A 21,890-nucleotide genomic window follows, 5' to 3' on the forward strand; every position below is an offset into this window, starting at 1 on the left:
TGTACATATGAGAGAATCACAGAATGTTAGTTGAAAGTAACCTTAAATATCATCTACTTCCAACTCCCCTACCAGGGGCAGGGACTCCCCTCATTTTCCACTAGACCAGGTCTCTTCCAACCTAAACCATTATATGATTTCGTGAAACTTCAAGAATAATTGAAAAAAGGTCTTCTCTTCCTTTGGAAGGGAAAAGCTGGGTTGTCTGGTGGAGCTTTCTTTTTTGACATGCTGAGAACATGGTAAAGCTAATTGCTGAAATCCAAGAACTTAAAAAGGGAAAAAGAAGGCAAAATACAAAATGCAAGAGGCAAAAGAAAGATGAAAAAAGGCAAGGGCAAGGGAAAACAGGAGAAAGCAAAAGAGAAAGAAAAAAGAAAAGGGGGAAAAAAGGAAGAGAAAATGAAGAAGAAAGAAGCAAAGAGGAAGTGAAGACATGATTGTGATAAAGTTGAGACTAATGTATAGAGAGAGAAATATTAGAAGTCTGTCATATATGAATGACAACGTGCCTATTTGGGTCTGGCTACATTTCCTGTGGCTCTATAAGTGAGCATTTTTCACTATCAGTGTCTGTTATAATTGCTAAGTTGATACAAGATCATGGAAGAAGCTTAGAAAAAAAGACCTACATCACACAATTATCTTTGCCGGTCACTGTGTCAAGGGTCTTGCATCAAGGAGTGAATGAGGATTGAATATAGTCTATTGACTATCTTCCACGAGAAAGATGATGGGCAAAATTATTTTGTTTTTTCCCAAAAACTGTTGTGTTTGAATATGAAGATGTGAATTTTACTTTTGAAGTTCTGCTCATTACTGAAGTTGTAGAGAACTTGGACAATTAACCTTCTCCACAAATCCAGACAGATTCAGTATATCCCCCAGATCTTGGGGCTGGAAAAGAGAAGAAAAAGAGCACAGCTTTTCTCTGATAGCAGGCTCTCCATATAGAGGAACTATATTCTGAAAAGATTCAGAGATCAGAGAAATAAGAACGTGTTCTCTTCTCCACGTCTTTTTCGCGCATTGGTGACATTTGGACAGAATCCATACATTGCCTTTGTTGCCTTCAGTATGCTCATCCACAGTATTTCATGAGTATTGTTGCAATAGTTATTAAAAGAATTTTGGATTACCCATGGCAGGAAAAGTCCAGTGAGCAATCATTAATGACACCCAAACAAGTTTGTTTATTTGTGATATGGTGATTGTTGAGGCAAACTGCAAGGCAAGACCATGGACTGTAGTTTGCCACAGTGCAGGAGCTACACCTTCAAGCAGTTTTGCCACAAATGTTGCTGTGTGAAGCTGTGGTCACACATCTACCCTTCAGCTTTGCCATGTTTTCCAGCCTGCCTATGTCTTACTGCCTCCCTCTCCAAGCAATGACCAATGCCTCTGATTTTGATGCAGTTGCATCTGCAATTGCTTCTTAACCTGATCTTCTTTTAACAGTATAATTTTCTTGAACTGCAATCCCTTCTGAAAGAGATCTGCCATGGATCAACACATGTAGTGATGTACTCTATGCTTATGTAGAATGTTAAAAAGATTAGGAGAAAATTTGTTTCATAATGGACATTTCAGTAGAGATGTTCTGATTTTTCTTGTTTTACAACAGGTCTGGAGCACAACTGGATGCACAGACAAAGTTGAAAAGCATTTTGAGACTTATAGATAGCTCTCCCTCAGGTAATTCTTATGTCAATGCAATGTGATAAGTTTGTGTTTTTCCCAGGTTAAAGCAGCAAGGAGCATGAGTTTTGCTTTCCTGCTATAATCAATGAGGCTTAAGAAATCTGTTAAATTCTCACTTTTTCATGCACTAGATACATAGGATTAAATCTGAAAGTGTGATATTTATAGTTAGGTATCTTGTGTGTACCATATACTTAGGTGATTATCCCTTCACCCAAAATAATGTGATTCCAAAATTAGCAGACTTTCCAGAGAATATGAAAAATTATTTAAATAATTTCTTTAGCAACTCAGCAGTAATTTTTGGGTTGTTATAGTAAAATTTTCCTTCTTCAAAAGATCTGGGAAAGGCTTTTTCATTGCCTGCCTCTGTCAAGGTTCTGAGACAGATATAAGTAATGTAAATTGCTTATAACACTTCTCCTCAAATAGGCGAGCCCCACCCCAAGGCTAAATTCCTTCCACAAAATATTAATTTGCTTACTTTTAGTCTTCCATGGGATTTAAAAACAACACTTATATTAAGGTTTTGATATGCTGTTATTAAATCTGCCATGTTTCTAGAAAGAAACTCTTTCACACCCTTTTCCCAAAAAGTAGAAATGCTTATTCAGAAGTGAGAATATTTAGAAAGTGACTTTGTGCCTTCAGCTGAAAGGATTGTTTCAGGAATAACTGGAGCAAAATTTATTCTAGGCTCTAAAGCAATTAAGAATATTTTCTTATGCATTATTGTCAGTACCTTTCAGGTAAGGGACCAAATTCACTCCACAGAGGGATATATTTTATATTTTATATTACTTGCCAGGCAGTCTGAACTCCTAAACAGTTTAGGATTTTTAAGGTTGGTAAAGCTTCCTCATTTCCAGTATTGAGATTTTTGTGTTACATCTTGCCTTCTTCAGCTGAGAGGCAGTTTTGCTGAAGCTTCCTTGACAAGTAGTAGGGGTGCAATCCTTTTCTTTACCTCTGTTTTTTACTTACGCATAGCAAAGATATTATCCTGTTGCATACTGTGTAGGCTTAGTTTCAAGCCCAGACACAGACTTTCTCAAACTTGCTTGGTCATTTCACCCTCCTGGGTTCCATGATACATGTAATTGATCTGACTTACAGAAGGTAGATCACACCCAGGGCCAACGTAATGAAAGAGGAGTGGGAACACTGTTTCTGACAGTTCAGCCAGTGAGCAGCACCTTTTTGAGCTGTTGTGATTGCATTGCATTTCAGCAGGTGCCCACATCTCCTATAAAAAACTGCAAATCATAGCTCCATCTTACCCCCAGCACTTGGCATCCTAGAGGACTCCTGTTGACTGCTGGATTTGTTGCGGTTCTGATTTTTCCTTTTATTGTTGGCTGCTCGGACAGAACGGAAAAGCACTTCACTTGCCTTGAAGAATGCAACCATGAATGGTTGCTTTGACTGAGGCCCGTGTCTTCCAACCAGGCCAGCAGATTTAACATTGATACTTCGACCTAAAAAGCAATGGAAATTGCAAGTTAAAAGGTGAACTTCTGCCCCTCCCAAAGCCATAGCAGGAGTTCAACTGCTGACTGAATCATAGCCAGGAATTTGCTGCAATCCTGAATTTATATGGTTAGGAATCAATCCACATTTTGTTGAACAGAACTTAAAAAGACAAAAAAGCTAAATAATTTTCAAAATTTCAACAGCTTTACAGATACAATTTTTATTTCATAAAATTGCAGTATCTGTGTGCGATACATCTTATTCATTACAGAGGTGTTTTAATTCATTCTCATGCATACATCTATAGAACTGAAAATTAAATGAACCCCATTAAAGTTTATTTTCTGTAGAAAGGATAATGTAATGAGGTCTTTTAATTTTGCATCATTTCAGTGGGATATAGAATTTTATATCCCCCAAGCAAATCAGTAGCAAATAGAAATGTAAGATAATAAATATAATTCTGCTTTAAAAATAAATATGTTACTCAGTGTTACTCAAACTGATGTTCATTCACCAGTAAAGGTAGGAAGCCATTTAGTTGTTCAAGAGAAGAGAGTTTGAAATACGTGTATTATTGACTCTGGTTGTGTTCCCAGGGGATGTGCATATTTCTTTAAAACATTTGTTCAGTCAGGACTGTGCGGTAACCTCGCTATATTATGTGGTCTAAACCTCACTGAAAGAAAGGAAAGCAAAACAAGTCACTGAAACTGCATCAGTGACATTTTAGCAAATAAACCCTCACTCTTAACAGAATTTATTTTGGCAGCATAAACACTTTTGTGCGTACGTGTATTATGCAGAGCCCTTCAACCGTCAGAAAATGAGACAGTGTCATGTGAAGCTGTGCAGCTGTGCAGGGTGGGGACACAGAGCTCCTTTAAACGGGAGGGTACGCGCACTGGCACCGCGCACCGGGCGGCACCGGGGCGCCTCGCCATTCTTCTAAACCCGCTGGAAAGTTTGTTACGTGGGCAACAAAGGAGCATCTGCCTCGCAAATGTATAATGCTGTTAACTCAACCACCCTGAAAAAGAACTTGAAAACAAGCAGAGGAGTAAACATTATAGAAATAAGTATATAGGTTTCCTTTTCAAACACAAACTCACAGTGGCTGCACGCCAGAGTCTATATTTCTTAAAAAAACTCTATCACTGGCGTAAATGAAAGAGGCAGTTTGATTTGTGGTTAAAGTAGTTTCCATTCTACTTCCACTGTAACAAATGTATTAATTCAGCTCAGACTTCCTCCTTCTGGCAGCCCTTTTGCAGTAAAAAGAGAAATTAGAAGTTCCAGCCAAATACCATACCTTGAACTGACCCACTTCAATACATAAACACTTTTACAACATGTTTATTCAGGTGTAGCACTTTAAATTGGTTTAAGATGTTTCCAGTGACAGAGAGCCCAGCAAAGGCAAGAGAAGAACTGAGAAAGTTAGCAGTTATGGAGCAGAGTAATTGGCAACATATTCTGAACAATTTTGATAATTACTTTTTTGACTGCAATGGAAAAATATATTTGTTGAAGCTTCTGATTTCATTTTAAATGCTTTTTTAGTCTTGTGTTTCTTTAATTCTTCTTTTCATGTGTTTGAGTTACTATTAAATAATTCAGTAACATTCATTTCTATATGTTCCAATCTTCTGTTGCAAGTCAGATATGAGAAACTGTACATGCTATTCTCTATTCATAACAACATGGACAAGCTAGCTTCTCACCACAAAGTTCCACATTTCCCTTCATTTCTAGAGGGAATATTTTTACTATTTTTCTTTACTTTTCATTCCAATGACTTTCAGAATTTTAATTTTATCTGTAAAATATTAATGCTTTACTGGTGGACATTTTGAGAATACTATTAAATTTATATATTGAGAACTGTAAAGGTGTGTGAAGCTTTTCTGAATTTAAATTTAGGTTCCCTGAATTTACAATGGTGGATATTGTGTGCGAAGCAAAATATCCTTCAAACCAATGTGAACTCCCTTTAAAATAACTTTTAATATTATTAAGTTTCCTCTGGGTTTCCTTTAGACTTCAGCAATGAGATGGCTATTAAGATTCCACAAGTTAAGGCTTACTTGGTTATCCAGGGTATAGAGATCTACTATAAAAAATTAATCCTGTAACCCACAGCCTTTTTACACAGAGAAACAGCTTATGTGACTATATTCCTTTATGTGCTTGATCTTCTAAGCAGCATAAGATTTTAGAACTCATTTGTTCAATTCATGAATGGCATATGCACTGGATCTTGTGCAGAGGAAAACTTTTATTGACTTCTGTGGGTACATTGTTAAATTTTTCTCTCTCAGTTTATCATATACCTTAGCTTAACTGCAACTTTCAGAAGATGAAGGAATCAAAATATACACTGCCCTTGGGACACTATATTTCTTCTGAGGAGGATCTCTGAACTGTTTGGTTTGGAAATTCAAACTACATATGTTGTCTCCATTTTAGGTTACTTCTTTTCAAAAGAAATTTTGCATTTACAGAACTTCTATTATCCTTTATTAAAAAAAAAGTAAGGAAAAAAGGAAAAAAAAAGGTGTATATGGGGGATATTTGCCTTCAGTCTAAAAAGCATTGCGCCTTCTTGAACAGGAGGTATTTCAAAGCCTCTGAAAACATGAAGCTTTCTGCCACAGCAGTAGCTCCATTGTGTGTGCCATGGTCTTGTTAGGTAGTCCTTATTTTTGTTTGTGGTGTCAATTTCAATATACATTAAAAAAAAATATTTGCTCTATCCTGAATTTCCTCTTGTAGCATTCATTTTTGTAAGTGGTTTTAATCTATCGTTTCTTGTAAACATTTCGAAAACTCTTGGCTTCAATGGCAACTGGAAATCCAGGTCTCTGGGGCATGCAGTTGTTCCATACTGTGGCATTAAAGCAATACTTTCTAAAGTTGGCTGAATGACTCAGGCTGACCTGCTTAACTACACTCGGAGCTTCAGCCAGATGAAACTCGTAAAACCAAAACAGCAAGGTTTGTCTTTCTGCTTCTCTTGAGCATCTCTGAACAACATTGTCAAGCATTCCGAAAAATGGGCTGCATTCTGCCCTTCCATCAAATCTTTATGTCTGAGGATTTCAAAGATTTTTTTCAGATTTCAGAAGAAAAGAAGTGCAAGTAACCAGCAGTCTGCGAGTGCCTGCTCCCCTGAACTTAACCACTGCAATTGCCCCTGCACCTAGGAAAAACCCTAAAAAAACAAGAGATGGATTTACTCTGTGCAGTGATAGTCCAGAGCCCTTGTATTCTTCACATTCTGGCATGCACTTCTCAATACTGCTCTGACGATTAATTATCTCCTCTACATACTGGCAGGTATATTTGGAGACTAAGACTTATTTAAAGCATTATGTTTCAAATTTGCTGAACTGCTTAGTCCTTATTCATAGGATTCTGAGTCTTTGGCAAGATGTATTTGTTTGACTTGGCATTTAAACTTCTTTTTGGCTTTTATACTATTTGATAGTAAAGTGCCCTTAGCAGTTTGCATAAAAGCTTGCATGGAAGTTTGGGTTTGACTGACTGAACTGAATGAATATTATTTGCCTTTTCACATTCTCTCTCCTAATAATAAAGGAATCGCTGCTGCAAAAATAACTGTGAAGTTCAGCTTAAAAAAGGTCCTGTCAACAATCCCAATGATTTTGGTTTTTTTGTTTTTTCACCCACAAAATAGGAATTGCACTCGGGTTGATAACTCAGAGCTATTTGCTCTGTCACTCTGTCTGCTTCAGTTCTGTCACATGCAGTCATATCATACAATTCTTTACATGAACTGATCAAGTTCCATCTTAAAAGTTCATTTCCCCTCCAGCTGCTCCAAATGGAAATGCAAGAGCCCTTCAGGCTTTCAATAATAATCTGTCTTGCAGTCTTGACCTGGAGACACATCCTTGTGTTTCATAACATTCGGAAAGCTGACTTTTTCCGAGACTGCCAGTGTGGATGCCAATGACAGTAAGATCTGTGCCTTGGCTTTATCTCCTCAGACAGTATATATTTTAAGTAAAATATTGATCAGACACTTATTTTGCAAGAGCTTTCAGTCATTATGCATCCTAGCCAGATTTACACTGGCAACACAGCACAATGAGCAATTCCAAAATCCATTATTTTGTCCTGAGTCATCGGCCCGCACCAAACCACTCATTTTGTTATGAAAAACAAGAACTTATTTACTTTTGAAAGTGTTCAAGAAGTCACAAAACACATTTTATAGATTAACCACTACTGCTAGGTCACAGTAGTTATTTTGGTAATAATTTTACATATTTATACTTAGAAATGAAAAATTTAGTGATTCTGAGAATTCATTTCAACGCAGTTTGCTGAAAAAAATTTAAAGTTCCAATGCCACACCTAGGATTTCCTTCTTTTGGGGAGTGACATCTGAAATGAGAAAAAGCCTTTTGGAGAAAGATCCTGAGCATCCAGGGTCCAATAACATTTAATATTTGAGCAAAAAACTGCCCATAGGCTCTGACTATGAAAGCTGACACAGTAGTTTTCAAAATTAGAGAGAAACTTTCATGGTTTTTCATGCTGGAACAGCACTCTCGAGAGCAATGGGACTTGAAACAAAAGAATTGAGCTGGAGTTTGGCTACCTAAGCTAATTTTTTTAAAAAAGACATGAGAAAAGCTTATAACACCAGTGTGATGGTATACATATAACACATCCTCAACACTCCAACTCTAAAGTATTTTTTACTCTCTATTGTATTATCTATATAAACTGTTGCTCAAACTTTTCCTTTGGTGGACACATTTATCTATAGCAACATAAAATATGCTTTTGACACATGCTTTATGTGTTTTATTAACTCTTCTTCTCCCTGGAGGCTTTGAGGAATTCTGACAAAGGGTGGTCTTGGATGCTCTGCTCTGCCTTTCCTAGGCTTCACAGCTTTAGTCAAGACTAAATTCATCTTTTGTTTGTCAAATCTTACATTCAGTTGTTTTTACTCTGTTAATTTAAAGGAATTTTGGGTATCTTTTTGTGTTAGTTTTGGTGTTCATAAAGCTCTTGAAGAAAGCACTTGGGAACACATAAGGAACTCTGATATGTTGTATAATGTGGCAGTACCACATATGCTTACACAAAAAAAAAAAAAAAATCAGTTGTAATTATACACAAAAATGCTCTGTAAGTGCTTGATTTATCCTTCCAAGTTAATGCACTTAAACTGTGAGTGGCTTGTGGGAGTCCTGGGGCTTTTCTGCACCATTAAAAAATGTGTTCAGGAAGACAATAAAACAAGGAGAGATTAGATTAATTGGTCATCCACCAAAGAATAAAATGGATAAAAGCCTTCTGAATGGAATGAAACACAAATGCCATTATCTCTAAACTAATGGTGTTGAGAAGCAGCTGTATCCTTCATCTGTCTGGGGAGCAGGGTGTGGGGTGATTTGCACAGCTGTACAGACAGGACCAGTGTGCACCAGTGGTGGTAGGAGAAGTGGTGGGAGCCTGTTTCACTCCCCTCCTTGCCCTTCTGCTCAAAGTGAGTGTGCCCTTCCTAACAAAGGGTGTGCCCGCTTGCTACAACGCGGACCGTGGTTGTGACCCAGCTGGAAACTGCAGTCCCACCTATCTGAGCAAACTAAAGGCTGCTGGAACTGGATCATCCACTCTGCTCAGGGTGGGAGTGTGCTCCTGCTGCATTTACATCCTGTGCCAGCTCCACCACAGTTAACAGAACCTCGAGGCAGCGCTGCAGCACTGGGACCTTTCTCATGGGGACAGCTGTCATGGGATCACCCTGTTTTGGAGACTGGGAGACTCACCCCTCCAGCTTGTTTCACACCACAGTACTGCCGAGCATGTTCAATTTAAAACCAGTGCAATTTTGACCAAAGTCAGCTCTGAACCAGAAATGAATGTAGCTGTACTTAGGCAGTGCTTGAGCCCAAGCTAATAAAACCTGCTGAGGGGCAGGATGTATTAGCTCGGGTTCAGTGCTGTGCTAACATGGCTATATGGCTTCCAGATGGCCCAGAATTTAGTCAGAGCTATTGCCTGCCAAAGTCCATATATATATTAATATAAATACATATTTCCTAAGTTCCCCCACTATAGGGACAGTAATGAAGGTGATATTGCTCCTCATACTTTGCCTTGTAAATACCAGATCCATCAAGAGGTTTAAAGGTAACAACCCAGCAGCATCCTCCAGAGTACTTGATAGCTGCCATGGTCATGTAAGCAAGGTGCCAAGGTGGTCTAGGGGCAGCTGTAGGATAAATTCACAACATTTAGTGTAGTAATGGTGAGGCCAAAACTACATCAAATATACAGCCAAGTACATGAAGAGGCCAGAGTGCTGCCACAGGTTGTCATGGCTTGAAAGCAAACCAGCTACTCCATGCCACGCTGAGAGCTGCCTTTCTGAAGGCTTAGCTGGAGAAAGGGACCTCAGAAGAACCAGGCTAAAAGGAAGAGAAGGTAAAAAAGAGACTGCATTTTTTAGTTTCTTCTCCAATATCTCTGGAGAAGAACTTCACCAATCCTTCATGTAGCATGTAGGGTTAAGAACCAAAACCCATTCCAGGGGCACACCTCAGAGGATACCCAAATTCATGCTGAAGGGGAAATTAGCCTTCCACAGGCTTCACTTGGATTGAGTAACCTATTTTTTTTTCAAGTTTGCTTTTGCTCTGGGGGAAAAAACCAAAACTTGAAGAGTCAGAGTCAAGGAGATGAGGGTTCCTGCTGCCTGCCCACCTCAAAAAGCAAGAAAGCCCAAAGAAACCTTCTGTGGGACTATGTGGTAACAGAAATCTTAATCTTTGTTTTTTCAAAGTAGACACCAGTTTCTTCCGCTCTGGTGTGCTGGTAGATGAAAAATAAGTGAGAGCTGCAATAATCTAATAAAAGGCACAGAACTATATGACTGTGTGGCTACTCAGGATATTGTGTTGAGAGCTGTGTATTTGGAATACATTTTATTCTGTGGATCACCACCAATCACATTGCACGTTATCTCCCTCTCCTATTCTCTGTAAACAACTCTAGGTTCTCCTCAGCAGTGACAAAAATAGAAAAGGGATTACTCTTGTAGCTGTTTATACCACTTCAGCAATAGTGATGTTCAGATCACTGCTAGCATCCACTTATAAAAATGTTAAATGTTAATAAAAGGTGCTGATTCACTAGAACAAGTTTTAAGTCTTAGGAGACATGTGGTATATATACAGGAAGAGGTTGCATGGAGCTTTTCAAATTGTTTGTGCATCTGTATTGATTTTATGCTGCAATTCATCCAACACCCGTGCATCCATCAGCGTGAAAAAGATCACCTCTCATCTGAATCACAACAGAGAGTTTTGGTGTCAAAATTAGGGAATCAGCCAAAAGGGGATACTGCAGAATGTTGAGGATACATTAAAAAAAGAGAATCAAAAAAACCTGATCCTTAATTTACCACAGCCCCAGGGAAAGAGTGCATTACATGTTGACAGCTTCCATATGTGTCATGCAAACCTTTATTCTTACTGTTCAAAATAAAATGTCCCATTAAGAGAAAAAGTCTACATTTCATGCTAAAATGAGACGTATGATACCAAATACTGTCCTAAAGAAAAAATAAAACACATTCCAGTGTCATGTGGTTTTTCGTACTTTTTTCAGGATTTTCAAAGGAGAAGAATATGAATTACAACAACCAGACATTTTTCCAAATATTTTTTTTCACACTGTTATATTAGATACAAATTTTTTTATTCCTTGTGTAGATATTATTATTATTATTTATGCACCATCTCCAGGGATGCAAAGAAATATATCAACACAAGTAATTGCCAAAAATGTCTCTGATAGATAACTGTAAGAAAGATTACTTTCAACAGTAGTGATAACAATATAGTAGTACCCTGGAGTCTCAGCAACTATTGATGCCCCATATTGGCTGTATGAATAAATCTAAAAATCAGTATGTATTTACAGACTCAACTATCCAAGACCCCAGTGTAGCACCAGAATAACTCAATCAGGGATCCTCTTACTTAACAGAATCTCATTTAGTTTAATGATCTGTTGCAAGAGAAAGGTTAATGGATCAGGTCTTATCATAAATATCTCTCCAGTTACGGGGACAGAAGTACTATGCCTCCTGTAAACTCGGCTGACAGCTGGAGGCACGAAGAAATCTGCTTCAGACCTGCATGGCCTGAAGTTCACTCGAGCCAAGGGAAGGTTTTCCAGTTGATTTGAGCCAGTCCCCGAGCTCTCACAGAGACCTGGTTGGAGGAAAGGTGGGTGGGGTTCTCTGGGTTACGAACCGAGTCCGCTACATACTGTGTCGTATTAAAATTCATGTTCCATCTGTACACAAACGTGTCATTCAACTGCTGGTGTTTCTAATAGCTTCCAGAAGTAACAGCAACCCAATAAAAATAATCAAAGCCTTAAGAGCAAAATTGTAAGAGCATGAAAGGATGATTTTCCTTGTGCTAAGCTGAAGTGGTGTAGCATAGGTCTATCCTATAGTTTTGAAAGCTTTGGTTCCTAGAAGTGGACTCCTTGTACAAATAAAGTTGAAAAGGGAAGAGAAAGTGAGGAAAAAGGCAAATTCCTTCATAAGTCAAATAAGTAAGGTGCAAAAGGAAAGCTGTTTGTGGCTTTGGAATTTAAAATAGAAAATTATCTATCACCTTTCTGATCTTGGGAGTAGGACATGGGAAATATTTACATGAGCTATTCTTTTACAATTTCTTCAGTGTATTAACCTAAAGGTTTTCTTTTACCCTACAAACTTTCCTGTAGTTTACCAAACGGATGTAATTTTGAGGCTAGAACCAACAAATTGCTGGTTGCAGGGTTTCTTAATGAATGCCTTTCATGGATATTTAATTTTCAACAATTTCTGTGTTCAAATCGCCTGGAAAAAAAAAAAAAGTCAAGGATGGAGTTTATTCTGGAGCAGGAAAGCTGGCCAGAAGCCAGCCCACCTAATTTGGATTCCTGACGGAGGTGTCACCTCCCCAGAATTGTAAGAGCTTTAAAATGGCCCCACTAAAGCAGGCTGCCTAGGAGATCTGCTCCCCATACAGCCCAGGCTCAGAGTGGTGCCTTTGAAGGCTGGGTGAAGGCAGCAGCGTGGTCTGCTTTGCACTGATGCCCCCATTGTGTACTCTGACCAAAAGGTAACACCAGATGAAATGGCCACGAGCTTGGTGCAAGCCTGCCAGCTCCCTTCTTAAGCATCGTGCCTAAAGAACAGTTTTTGCATAACTCTCCAGCAGCCAGGGCACTTGCTGAAAAAGTATGAGATGCTTTGTTCACAGCCCAGCTGAGCCTGAGGGAGAATTTAGATCAAAACCAACAAGAAAATGTAGCCAGAACAAAGAAGAAAAAAATATTAATCCTTACACCAGGGTTTCTTCTGCTACTCATTAACATTATGTCAGCTAAGGTTTAGATTAACGGGCATCATAGATCCCTTGACCTCTGACATAAAAAGCTTTTTGACAAAAAGAGTTAAATCTGAGTTTGCTTGTAAAGTGGTATGGATTAAGTGAACCATCACAGAAAAAACAGTATATAAGTCTCTTTTTATTAGTTTCTAAAGAAGTCTAAGTAAAGAACATTTCTTCTAAAAATATTGTTTTGCACTGAGATGCATTTTCAAATTTAATGAAGAGCATAACTATGAATAATGCAGTAGCCCAGTAGATTTGGACTCAAACCCCCACAGCTCAAAACTTCAGTTTTGATAGTGGTTTTTCTAATTTTCTAACCAAAATTTTCAAGATTTCAAATTTTTAACCCATTTCAAGGTAAAAAAATAATATTTTTTAACCAATTCTCACATTATCCTATTGCTAACCTTTCTTCAACATCAGTATCAACAGATGCTATACTTTCTAAATGGCTCTGAGGTTTATTTCATAACTTTTTCTTCAGCCCAAGAAATTCTGCAAATCTGTCTGACTTTTCTGAATGTAATCATCAGTGGTAGAACATTAAAATGGATCTTAATTTTGTATGTAGGAGCTCTTATCCTGAACCCAATTTCACTTGATTCAGTTAGTTTTATAGTTGCAATATTCTACAGAATTGAAACTAATAGAAAACTTGCAGACCACATCAACAGCAGGATAAGATTTGTGTTATTTGCTTATAAACTCACAGTGAATTGTCACCCAGTCAAGCTAAAAAACATCCATCCAGAAAAAAGTCCTAGCAAGGCTGGACAAGAGCACACAAGCATTATGATCTGCAGTTTGGATCTTACCGTCCCCAGTTTCAGCGCAGAGCTGCAAGCCCAGGTTGTTCTGTGGATTAATCACCCAGTGATTGCTGGTCACAGTAATGTCAAAGACAAACCAGCCCACATCAGAAGCTTGAGCCTTTCTTGTGTCTAACAGGAACAAGTCTGCATCCCTAAGTTAAAGAAAACAAAGAGTTAAGGCATTCAAATATAATTAGCTTTGTCCCTAATTTTCTTGCTGACAATAACTTCTTGCAGTCCAAATTATTAATCCTTTGACATATTCTCATTATAACACAATACAGCACGTGGTGTAGCTGACAGGTAGTAAGTAAGTATCATACAGGTATTTCCCCTAACAGGCCTACCTGAAATGAGTTTCAGCATGTAAAAATGATAGTTCTGGAAAATCTAACAAATACAACTTCCTGATATAACTACACAAAAACAATAATTGAGGCAGTGTATAAAAAAATTCATCTCTCAATATTAGAATGCCTCAGTAAGATTCCCTTTTATAAACTTTTCAGCATAAAAGACAAAAAATGTCAAAATCACTTCCCAATTTCAACTAAATCTCAGAGGCATAGCATTGCTAAAAAGATTTGTTGTTAATAACATATGACGGCATCTGTATCCTGTGACAAAACATGAATAGATGGCAGTTCAGACCATTTCCTATTACTGCAGATGTTTAGAAAATAAGTCTCTCTATCAAAGCAGAAATTACATATCTGTTCAAGAATATAATTATTACATTTTAACCCTCAGTTCCCTGGTATATTTTCAAATTTGTTCCCATGAAATCTTCCAGTAATTCAGAAGGGCTGCTCATGGGAGTTAGTATAATTGTGTTACTAAATTTTTAGCATGGGTCATTTATTTGTTCTGTTTCCACATATCTTGTGACACAATTGATTCCAGACCATCATCTCTATTGCAAATAATTTACTACAATGACCAGACTAAACCCAAGATATTTAACTCTCATCGGTTTCATTTTACACGCTTCTACAAAGCAGCATGCATTATTAAAAACTGTTTTCACCATTTAACCTTCTAAACCTAAATCTATAGTTATAGAAACCTATTTTTTTAATGCCATAAATAGTAGTCAAAACAGTAAGATACAAGAAAGAATGTTTTATTCTAGTTTCTTACTGTACAAGTCAGCTAACTTGTCAGACATAGATCTAGGAATTGTACTGTCGCCTTACAGACAACACGAATACATGCTTAAAGAGGAAAGAGACAGAAAGAACAGGCTTTGTGTGAAAAAGTGGATTTAAAATTGCTGGTGTCTTGTCACTGTATTCTTACAGTGCTTAATCACAATGACACCTTAGAAAGTTCCTGTCTTATGTAAACACAGTAAATGCACCTAGAATGTCTGATACTGAAAAAAGCATCAAGTGCACCTTTTGAAACTGTGGCTGCTAAATAATGAAGAAAATAAGACCAAGTGAACTATGACAAGCATATATGTACTTGCATGTGAGATACACCTGCAAAATCAGGTTAAAGAGCTCAGAAATTATAAAAGAAGGCAATTTTAAAAGAAACAGGGAATTGAAAGGGCTTTTTTTTTAAGTTGCCTTATTTTTTTCTTCTGTTAAAGGATAATCTTTTGCTGGTTTCTTATCACTTCCATTCTAGTAGAGCTGTGCTAATGACCACACAAGGAGAAAACCTACATTCCCCCTCTGGAGTTAACATTAAGAAAATCTTACAATTCAAAAGAGCCTGACTTGCTATTCTAGCACTGAACAAATTAACAACGTACCACAAGCTCATAAATAATACTCTCTGGAGTCTTAAATGCCAAATTTTTTACCCTAATAAGCAGTTTTATCAGAAATTTAAACCTGAAAATATCCGACTGTAAGAGTCTTTGAGATGTTGATTTAGAAATACTTTTGCATCACTCAGTACATTTAATAGAAAACTATAAAAGTGTTTGGAATATAAGATACTACAATACCGCTGTGATATAATTCCACACTTGTCTTTTCTCCTCCTAGAATACATAATTGTTTTCTCGTATAGAGTCTTTCAATTCCAAATCCAAGACTCATACTAAATGTTCTCAAAATCACAATGTTTGTCATGCTAAATCAGAATAAGGCACTACTAATGATCCAGACCAGAAATTCCTATGAGGGACAAATTTTTCCTCAATGTGACTTCATTACTTTGTGTTGCAGCAAAAATTCAAACTAAAGTTCCTTTGGTATTGATATTTCAATTATTTGTCTGTCTCACTGCAAGTAAAGTGATGTGGCTAAGGTAATAAACTTTAAAGAGAAAGATTGCTCTTACTCATTTACTCAGCAAAAAGAAAATGAGTTGGGGTTACCTACAGCAAACCAGAACTGATTCTTGAGAGCACATAGAAGAATGGAGAAAATGTATCTGGACCAATACTAGTAATTTAGCCTGCATAACAGCATGTTACTACAGAAATTCAAAGTCTGTAAAACTCACAGAAAAAAATTCAGGGAAAATAACAACTTCTTCCACAACTGATACAGATACAGGATAAAAACCTGACCCCTGAGAAGGCAGCAGGAGCTCTGGGATCAGGGTTCCCTCATTAGCTCATGTCATTCATTCAAACTTCTCATCATATTTTGTGACATTTTTAATTTTAGAATTCTCCTTTATTCTATGCAATCACACTTAAAATGAAAAACAGCTGCAAATTTTGGCTGAATTTTAAAAAGTATTTCTATTTAAAATACAGCCCACAACACATAATAAAAACCCAAGGCATTATGTCGTAAATAGCCCAAAATGCAAGAGTGAATAAATTCAGGCAGAATGCAGCTGATTGGCTTTACCTTTACAGAGGCTGTTTAAGTTTAGTGATTTCAGTTTGGTCCCCAGTGATCAGTTTTCTAAAGGAGAAATGCTACCACAGTCAAGAATTTCACAAAGAGGCTGAAGGCAGAACATCTGAGCTCCACATATCCTGGGACCCTTAAGGAAGTAAAGGTGGAACAAACCATCTATATGTTCCTTGAAACCCAGAACAGTTCTTGATCAGATCAAATAATCATTACAGTGTAATAGGCCATCCCAACAATGCTCTTTTACCTCTAGCCTCATTCTGGAAACCTGCTTTTTCATCTTACTGCCACTTGAGCATTCCCTAATGTGGGAAGAGCCCTGAAAGTTTATTTGAATCAGTGGCATGCTGCCACCAAATAATGAACCAAGATTTGGCATTTTGGATGATATTTACTTTGGTCTTGAGAAAAGACCTAGGTAGGAGTTGATGGTGGGGCTCCATAGGAAGTCAGCCTGCTATGGGCCATGCTGTACATTTCTTTAGACCAAATAAAAACCTTCAATCCCAAAGACTGGAACTTCAGCAAACTCCAAGGGAATTAAACACACACACTTCAGCAGCCATGCTGCCATAGAGACAGAAGAATGCCTGAGACTATAGCACAGTCCTTAGTATGCAACTTGGAAACCCTGCACCCTGGGCACTCCCTGCCTGAAAGCACAGCAGGACTGTGTTTGGGATTGCAGAGTCCTGTCAGACACCCATGTGTCCTGCTCAAAGCAAAGGGGGGAGGAGCTTTTTTGCTGTGGAGTGTCACTAGTAAGGACTGTGGGATTTCACAGAATCACAGGATCAGAGAGAGGTTTGGGTTGGAAGGGACCTCAAAGATCATCAAGTCCCAACCCCATGCCATGGGCAGGGACACGCTAGGACCTGTGGCTCAAAGCCCTATTCAGCCTAGCCTTGAAAGCTTCCAGGAATGTGGCTTTCACAACTTATATGGGCAACATGTTGCAGTGCCTCCACATCTTCAAAGTTCACTCCCTCTCCCATTCTGTAGTTGCAGCTTCTAAAAAATTTGTACCTGAAACCTAATGTACATATGTAGAATAAACCTGAGGTGACAAAGTCAAGAAAATCACAAGTAAAGTCTGGGCCCAAAAGCAAAAGGTGTGGCTTTGTTGAAAAAAAAAAATAAATTCCTGGGAACTTGTCTTGGGGTATGTTCTGCCTGGAGACAGCAAGGGGGTTGTGGAAAATATTTTTGTTTCTAATTTGAACAGTGAAGAGCTTGTGGTCTTCTATCCTGTTCCACTGAGGCAGTTGCCTATAATGTTCCTACATATGAGCAAAACTGTCAAAATCAACAGTAGGAGAGAAACACTTAGTCTGGGGATCTGAAGCTTCTGTAGTTACACTGGTGAAATCAAATGCATGGCATGTCAATGCTTGTTCCTCCTTTCAGCATCATGCTTCCATTCAAGGACACAGGGTTTTTTTATAATTGTAAATGCAAATATAAAGCATTTATCAACTTCTGTTTATGCATCGAAAGAAATCAAAAGCATTGTTTAACGCCTCCACAGAGGCAGCTGCCATTTGAACAAGTCAGATAATATTAACTGATTTTCATCTGAGTGGTAAACAGTTTTGCTTTCTCTAAAATAGAATACACACCATCAACTGTGAAAATACTCAAAAACTTAAAAAGAAAACATCAAAATTATTAGAACAACTAATTTTTCCCATTAGTTCATAAAAAAAAATCTGAATTTCCAGGTGAAAAGCTTTCATCACCTTAGCCTTGACCTGTGCTCTTTAAAAAGATGTGCTTTGTTCCTCCCTGCTTCACTCCTTCCTCCAATAAGTTTCTTTTAGAACCAATGTCAAAAGAATTTTTGGGAAGCTGAAGATAGAGGTTAAAATAAAAAATAAAACCCCACACTATTTTCTTCGTCCCCAAATTTACTAAGAAAGTGAAAGGTAGTCTGTAAAGATGAGTGCTTTCCTTCCTGTTGATTCCATTGGTAGAAAATGAATCCCTATTTATAGCCATAAATATTTTACAACTTGATGTTCAGGTATATGACCTGGAGGATACAAGCTCAAGGTTCTGTGGGCAGAAAAGAGATTTGAATTCTGGCCCAGCCTTCAAGCTAACTTGTGATGGGGCTTTAATTTCCTCCCGAATACTCTGCAAGTTTAAGCTGACATTTTCTTTGGTTTTGCCAAACCTTCCTAGGATAGAAATCAGCTCCGAGATGAAGGAGAGTTTTTGTTTATCTTAAAATAGAACTTCTCTTTCAGAAGCATCTTGGAATTGATACTAGTTTTCAATCATAATTTTCAGGTACTTAGCTACTTTGCCTGGTGAAATCTGCTAATTTACTGATGTCCTGTAGAGTCTTGGGAACGTCATATATGGTGCTCTGCAAACTCAAATTCAGGGATTTGCTCATGCAACATCATATGTGGCACTTAGGGACGTGGTTTATTGGTGGATTTGTCAGTGTTAGGTTTATGGTTGGACTCAATCTCAAAGATATTTTCCAACCTAGATGACTCTATGATTTGTTTTAGTTTTCAGTTACGGTGAGCAGCATGTGTCAAGTATGCACATGTCATCTTAAAGTTAATGCATGAGTTTATCTTTTAATTGCCTTCTGCATAATCGTCAAACACAAGTGAAAAAGCCATGTCTCTTCAAAAGTAATCAAATTTAGACAATCTTTCTGCCTTTAAGGAGCTACGTGAATCTTGGCTTGCAGTGCCTCAGTGTCAGCAAACAGTGCATGTCCCAAATCTAGACACTTAGACTGTGCATGGCACTCCACCATTTGGTCGCTGAGAACATGAACCCTCACCTGCTCTGTGCATGGACAGATTATTTGGTGAACTTGGACATAAACCTGGAATAAATTACATTTAAGGTAAGTTTTATTCTTGTTCAGTGTTTTTGCCTAAGTTTTTGTCTATTGTTGCCTAAGTAGTAATACTGCACAAGCCACAGTGGTAGCAACGATGCCTTGTCAAGTGTATGCTTATGATCAATATTGCCTCCCTACTTAAGACAGGCAAATGGGGTGGAACTCAGCTTGTGATGGGTCCATGCCAGGATTGGGATACCTGTTGGGATACTCCTTGATGATCTGATATATGCTAATCTGAATGGTTTCATTCTCAAAGCGGCTGTTGCTCCGATCTTTGTATATCCGGAACTCGGCGGCCGTCACTGCCTCTCCGTGAGGGATCTGAGTCAGGTCAAAGCGGAATTCTTTGTAGTGCCTTCGGTGGTGGGAGAAGTCCTTGTCCCTTTCAACTGTGAGAAAAAGAATTGAATGTAAATTAAAGACGTGAAACAAATGCTCATTTGTCATGATTAATGGAGCATTCGCTCTGCTTGGGGGTTAACAAACATAACAATATAAAACTGTGCAAATAATAAAACCACAAGCCCAGACATACTTCCAGTTAAAGGAAATTCCACCAGCCCAGTATCTTCAGTTCAAAAGAAAAAAAACCTCTGTGGCTTTTATATAAATTCCAGAAGCTGGAGTGGAAAGAATATCAAAAAAAGCTGAAAGGGGGCATGTTGTAAAGCAACTAGAAATATGAACAAACTAAAAGCTGTGAAAGCATTTAGGACTTCTGTGTAGCCATAAGCAGAACCATAGCAATGTCAGAACTATAGATGACTTTGGAAAACACTAATTACTTCTAATAACCAGGCTGATGAGAGGAATGCAGCTCATTTCCGTTTAACATAATAAAAGTGGTACTAAAGTGCACTGCAACAACTATATAGTTAAGAAGCAGTTAAGTCATATAAATTAACACAAGTTGTACTCTAATGGCATGCACGTCATCTTTCCAATGGTCAGAAGAAGGAACTATGGGTCAGGACCAAGTGCTTCTGGCACCCCAGCAGTATAGGATGTACAATTCTGGCTTGAGAAATCCCCTCAAACCTGTTCTTGGTGGGCAGGTGCAGCTCCCACTGCTTCTGACATTGCCACAATCTAAAATAAAAAAGCAAACCTCATGATTGCTCAATTGAGGTTTCTACAGGATTTTAAGAGGAACAAAGCAGAGGATTTTAATTTATAACTGGTTTGGGTCTATTTCCATTATCTGCTGCAGTTCTGATTCTGAGTTAGAAGCAACTTTTGCAATGGAATATATGTTTTGATGTGACAACGGAAATTACAGGTCGTCGTACTGGCTGATGATCTCCTTATGGGATTAATACTTCAGATTTTAAGGATGTGGAAAGGAAAATGATCCATGGTTTCCACTTCCACAGAGTAAAACGTATCATTGACCTATGAATAAGCTGTGCTCCGTGGGAAGACAGAATTTCTCTCTTCTGGAAAGTTCTACCTGCCTCGTGACATATGTGCTTTGTTTACTAATGGTTGACAAAGTCTAAAATGCAGAGCTGCGATTTGGTTTAGATAACCAACTAAACATTTATGGCTGCACTCAGCTTCCCTAAACACTCTCTCCTGTAACCCCAGCTCTTTTATTGCATGTTAGTCCCCAGATCTGAGAGAGGAACAATGTCTGTTCTGAAAAAGCACACATTTGCATTACTAAATGCTACAGATATAAATAATGTGTAAATTACTACAATATTTATACTTACATGCTCATACACACATACCTCCCAAACAATTTTTTATATATACATAATGTGTGTGTGTTTGCATGTATATACATATAATTATATAATTTTATATATAAACCTATGTATCTGCATTATTATAATCAATATGTTGTCTTACAAAATAGAAATGCACTAAAAGGTAAAAAAATCATTTTAGGCTTGCCATATAAGTGTATAGTTATGGACATACTAAAGTGGGAGCTATTGAACAAAAAGTATTTAACACTGTTTTCAGAATAGTAGTTACTATTTAAGTCACCTGTGGTCATGTACCTAGTTCTTTACAGTGTACTTCCCTGCCACCTTTTCAAAAATGCAAACTTTCCTTGCTTTCATTAGCTTTTATTTTATTTTTTTTTAATGCAAGTCTGTATTGCCTTAAGAACCACCAAAAATAAAATATATAGGCTATAAGAACACTTTATCTTCAGTGAAAATGAACTTTCTCCCAGCTGACAAAAGGAAAATTGTCTGCTAATTGTGAGGTTTACTTGGCTCAAGTGCATATTTAGCTTACATGGGCTTGCCATCGAAGACTGTGTAGAAAAAGTAAAGCAGAAAAGCAGCAGAAGCATGTAAACTGGCTGCTCTGTACCTGAAGATGGATGGGCTGCTACTGAAGAGAAACAGGATACAGTCTATTTAGCAGCTCCACTGCCCGTTCTAAACCGTGAGATATATACAGAGATCTGACTTAAGGTTTGGGAGTTGTTTGCTTTTTTTTTAAATGCCCATGTAAAGCCTTTCATTTCAGAGGAGCTTGGCAGAGATTAGCATATGCAAAAGCACTGAGCCGGGAGGGTTTTTTCTGGTACAAAGAGTCTGCTCCAAGTTTCTGAGGTTATAACTGAGCATTTCAAAACTGTCATGGAACAGATATGTCAATAACCTTCAAATGAGAACTATATTTAACACAGACATAGTATAGTGCAAACCATTCTGCTGTCTCTGGATAGTATTTTTTTCAACAAGTATTTACCAGCCTACATGGGTAACTAAGCACTACTCACTATGAGTAAATA

General features: G+C 37.9%; 1 protein-coding gene across 1 annotated transcript in view; it reads right to left on the reverse strand.

The window, feature by feature from the left end:
* BMP5 (bone morphogenetic protein 5) overlaps window positions 1-21,890 on the reverse strand; it is a 56,960-nt gene that overhangs the window by 12,727 nt on the left and 22,343 nt on the right. Inside the window, exons 2-4 of the mRNA XM_064412226.1 lie at window positions 19,329-19,521; window positions 13,436-13,584; window positions 2,982-3,179 (exon numbers count right to left, since the gene is read on the reverse strand). Of these exons, the coding sequence (XP_064268296.1) occupies window positions 2,982-3,179; window positions 13,436-13,584; window positions 19,329-19,521 (540 nt within the window). The remainder of the gene's footprint in view (window positions 1-2,981; window positions 3,180-13,435; window positions 13,585-19,328; window positions 19,522-21,890) is intronic.

This window comes from Passer domesticus, chromosome 3 (assembly GCF_036417665.1).
Source record: "Passer domesticus isolate bPasDom1 chromosome 3, bPasDom1.hap1, whole genome shotgun sequence".
NCBI lineage: Eukaryota > Metazoa > Chordata > Aves > Passeriformes > Passeridae > Passer > Passer domesticus.